This window comes from Caretta caretta, chromosome 8 (genome assembly GCF_965140235.1).
Source record: "Caretta caretta isolate rCarCar2 chromosome 8, rCarCar1.hap1, whole genome shotgun sequence".
Lineage (NCBI taxonomy): Eukaryota > Metazoa > Chordata > Testudines > Cheloniidae > Caretta > Caretta caretta.
In genome coordinates, this window is record NC_134213.1 from 102,709,093 (window position 1) to 102,713,842 (window position 4,750).

The 4,750-nt window shown below is 54.4% G+C and overlaps 1 protein-coding gene across 1 annotated transcript; it reads right to left on the bottom strand.

Annotated features, from left to right (window-relative positions):
• Nucleotides 1–1,652: 1,652 nt before the first annotated feature.
• FOXD2 (forkhead box D2) lies at nucleotides 1,653–4,184 on the bottom strand. Its single transcript, XM_048860613.2, has one exon. The coding sequence runs from the start codon at nucleotides 3,801–3,803 to the stop codon at nucleotides 2,547–2,549; it is 1,257 nt and encodes a 418-aa protein (XP_048716570.1). The 5' UTR covers nucleotides 3,804–4,184; the 3' UTR covers nucleotides 1,653–2,546.
• Nucleotides 4,185–4,750: the final 566 nt, after the last annotated feature.

Sequence of the window (4,750 nt, forward strand, 5' to 3'; positions counted from 1 at the left end):
TTATGCAAGGCACCACTTTTAAAATAAAAACCCTGATGTACAAATTCTCTCCTTTCTCCCTATGGATCCCACATTATTGAAACCAACCTCATTCATGAAAGAGGATCGGAACAAAGTTAGTGTCTCTTCACTATCTTCAGTATTTAATTCTAACTCCATCAAAGGCTCCGGGCAGAGAGAGAGGGCGGGGGGGGGGGACCACCCCTCTAGTAATGAGCTTGTCAGAAACACCCCCAACCTAGCCATTTAACTACTTGCACGCAAGTTCTAGCCAAAGACAAGGGGAGGCCGGAAGAAGAAAAGAGCTGCAGAAGCTCTTCAGTGTTTCCACCATGTGCTTGGCAATCTGCAAAATAGATTCATTGGCCTCCTCTTTTCTCCCACGTCGAGCCTTGTAGCCCCTTTTGTAGGAGCTGGACATGAAAGGGGACAACCAAGTGTCCGACAGAAGATCGCTTTTCAAAAGCAAATGTGCGTGAGAGCGAGATGTGAGACCGCTCGCTGGGCGCCTATTCAGGGGAAACAGCCCCTTAAGCAACAACATCAACAAACTCAGCTGAGGCTCGAGGTGGATTAAGAGAGATGTAAAATGCTACACGAATACCCCCCCCCCCCCCGCGCGCACACACACACTCACCCGCGACTGCTCCTGCCTGTTAATATATTGATCTCTATGGGGCCGGAGTCTATTGGCACAATGCGAAGCTGGTAAATGAATATTGGGGGGGGGAGGGAAGGGGTGGATTGAATCAGTCTGGTGTAATTCACTGAAAGGGCAAGGCTCTTTGAACACAACTTCCCTGCTTGCTGCACAAGAGACCAGGATGCTTCTTTAAAGTAACCCGATTGCTTTCAAGTTCCTGCGTGACAATACAAAAAAAGGGGGGGGGGGGGCAGGGAGGTTGCAAGATGTTTATTTACTTTCGTAAGTTGTTGCAAAATGTAGGCAGAGCGCTCGAGTTTCATTGGGCCAACCCAACTCCTCGAGCCCCAGGAAAAACAAAATCCTTTCAGCTATTTTCCCATGGGTCAACGTTTCCAAACAAAATAAAAAGGGGGAGAAAAACACCCCCACACACACACACACACACCGTATTCTCTCCCCTCCTTCCTTAGGAACAGCCTGGCAACAGCGAAAACAGCAGTTCAAGTGGTTGCCCCATGTAGAACCAAAACTAAAAGTCTAATCATGGAAAGGAGATTTTATAAACCTTGAATTATGATTTTTTTAAAAGGGGGGGGGCATGTTTACAAAAAGAGCAAAAGCCAAATTTAAACTTTTAAATTCTGACCGGGTAAGAAGAGGAACTAAAACATTTACCCTGGGAAATAAAACCAAAATCAATATATTGATGACCGCCTGTCCTTCTAGTCCGCTTTCCTCAATGTCTATTGAAGAATTCGGTTCCAATTTAGGCCAGCTAAAACCTAACGAGTTTGGTGCTTCAGTTTAGCCGGAGCTTTCGTTTTCAAGTAACCAGAAGCCTCCCCCTCCACGGAGATCTAAGTGGTTTTATTTTTAATAAGTTACTCAGTTTCTAACTTTTGTCAATTGGATAGCTACATCACTCCGTTCTGAGGCCCGGAATTACCGTGGGGGGTGATCAGTTCTTACATTAAGAAAATACATAAGAACGAACCATCGTTTGGGGTTTTGTTTTAAACAGTTCACAGACATTTATTAATTTACACCATGGTGGACAAAACTGCGTTGGCCTTTTCCACAAAGTATTCACAGATTCCCCCAATAAAATAGATAGGACGGGATGCACAACCAGTGAAGAGAGTGGAGTGGAATCTGCACATTATCTCCCCAATAATCTATATACAAATAATTACAGATACATTAAAAAAGAAAACGCCCACCCGCACATTTAAGGGGTGGAAAAACTGGGATTAAAAAAAATGAAAATTATAAAGCTTCCTGATATCTCCGATCTTTTAAATGTGTATTTGAATACGTCTCATTCAAAAGGTCCTGAGTTTCACGGATTTTTTTTTTTTAAATATACTGGATGGTGCCTTAGAAGTAAAACCAATCAAACCAAGATTAAAAAAAAAATATCGGATCATTAAACATTTTCCTCGAGAGGAGAAAAATATGCATACGTTTGAGGAAACCCTTAAAATCAGAGCTTTGAAGGAACGCTTTTTAAAAATACCCAGACATTGTAAACTCCCCTTGTAAGTTTCAAGCCCAGCTCTCTCGCCAGGACGTTTGCAACCCGCAAAGAAAATGTTTCCAAGACCCGAGATCGATTTAAAAAAAAAAAATTAACAGCTATAAAATGTTACATTTTAACCAGCTGAATTTCCCATCGTACAGTATGGACACTTTATAAATGTACTTTTGGAGTCGGGAGGGGGGTGGTTTATAATTCTTTTTCGAGCAGAAGGAAGAGATACAGAGATCTGGATGCGAACGAGACAAAAAACACAAAAAAGAAAGATTTCCTACCTTAAAACACAACAGGAGGAGAATTTGGGAGGGGGGGAAGGTATTTTTTTGAAGGGGGGGCTTTGTTTGTTTGTTTGTTTGTTCTCTTTTAAAAGGGACAGCTACTCAGAGTTGTGATTTTGCTGGGAAAGTTCTGTCCGGGCTGTAGGAGAGACTCGTGGGCCAAGTTTAAGGGGTTCTGTGCCGCTGCCAAAGCAGGAGTCAGCATGGCCAGGACTTGAGCCTGGCTCCCAACTTGGCCCGCGGCGTAAGGTGAGGAGGTGGGGGGGCTGCTGTGGGGCTGCGGGGCCGCGCCCCCGATAATGTTGTCTATGGAAAACGAAGGCCTCCGGGGGGTGCTGTGGCCGCCGCCGTGGCTGTTGTCCGCCTTGAGCGTCTGCAGGAGGGCGGCGGCGGCCGGCAGGGCGGTGGGGCTCAGCTGCGGGTGGTAGAAAGGTTTCCTGCAGCTCAGCTCGCCGCCCAGGAAGGAGGGGAAGCTGGGGGCGCCGGAGAAGACCGAGGCGGCCGGGGGCGGAGGTCCGGGCAGGGGCGGGCAGTGCGGGGGCTGGAAGGGAAAGGTGCCCCCCGCCCCGGGGTGGGGCGGATGGGGGGGCTGGTAGGTCTGCAGCTGGAGGCCGTAGTTGTAGCCGTAGGGTCCGTAAGGGAAGCCGGGCAGGAAGGGGCCGGGGTCCCCCCCGGCGCGCAGCAGGAGCTCGGGGTGCGGGGGGTGCAGCGGCGGCTGCTGCCGCTTGAAGCGCTTCCTCCGGCGCAGGAAGCTGCCGTTGTCGAACATGTCGGCCGACTCCGGGTCCAGGGTCCAGTAGTTGCCCTTGCCCGGGTTGCCCGGCTCGCGGGGGATCTTGACGAAGCAGTCGTTGAGCGAGAGGTTGTGGCGGATGCTGTTCTGCCAGGCCGGGAACTTCTCCCGGTAGTAGGGGAAGCGGCCGCTGATGAACTCGCAGATCTCGCTCAGCGTCAGGCGCTTCTTGGGGCTCTGCAGGATGGCCATGGTGATGAGCGCGATGTAGGAGTAGGGCGGCTTCACGAGCGGGTTCTTCCCGGCCGCCGGGGGCTTCTCCCCGGGCGCTGCGCCCCGGGCGCACGCCGGCTCCGGCGCCCCCGAAGGGGACCGCCTCTCCGGGGAGCCCCCCAGGCGCGCCTTGCTGCTGGCCCCGGACCTGGGCAGCCCCAGAGGGTCGCCGTCTTCGTCTTCCTCCTCTTCCTCCTCCTCGCTGAACTTGCCCCCGTCCTGGGGGGGGCCCACCACATCGATATCCACGTCCTCCACCTCGGAGAGCGGCTCCTCCTCCGGGGAGTTCTCGGACATGATCCCGCAGCCGCTGCTCCTGCTCCTGCCCAGAGTCATTCTCGGGTAGCCGGGCCCGGGCTCCCCCCACCTAGCGGCGGCCCCCGGAAGGGTCCCGAGGCGGCGGCGGCGGCGGCTGGGGCTGCGCGGTCCTCCCTTCTCTCTCCAACGGGGCACTGCCGGCAGCAGGCTCCGGCTCCTTCCCCAGCTTCCCGCCGCTCTCCGGGCGGGAGACAGTCAAGGCAGGATCCGGGTGGCGGCTGGAGGGGGCGGGGGGGGGGGAATGGGAGTAGGAGGGAAGGACACAGAGGGGCTGGGGGCTTGCGATCGCTCCTTGGCAGAGTCTGGGGGAGGGAGGGGCCCGGGGAGGGGTGGAAAAGGGGATGGGGGTGGAGGAGGGGGGGCTGTGGGAAGGCGCCCTCCCCCCCGAGCTCAGACCCAGCGGAACTTCTCACACACTGAGAAGCCTGCAACTGTTCCAGAGGCCTTTATACCGCAGACAGCGCATCACGTGCCGCAGCCACCGCCGACATCCGCCGGCCGCCCCTCTCTGCCACTTACCCCTGGGGGCAACCCGGGCCAAGCGAGCCCCTTCCCTTCCCTTCCCTCACACCCGAGCCGCGAGTGCAGCCGGGGGAGGGAATTTCCACCGGCCGTAGCTCTTCCCCCCGGGCTTCTGCATCCATCCCTCGACTCTAATCCCACCCTGCGCCCGCCGCTTTGCCTTTGCAAAACCCCCACGCTCGTCCCTGGGCAAAGCCCCCTCCCCTGGACTTCACAGTCTCCCTCTCTGAGCCTGGATTTGCGGGTGCAGCTATGCCGGGCTAAACTCAGCCCTTCCCAGCAGACCGAAAAGGAGCGTTAGCCGGAGATTTCGCAGCACACCCATGCCACCCAACCGAAGGAGACGCCCCACGCCTATCGCTTTGCCTCCCTACCTGAAACATCGCTCCAGGCAGCTTTTTTTTAGGCACCAAGTGTGACTGTGATATTTAAGTGCATCCTAA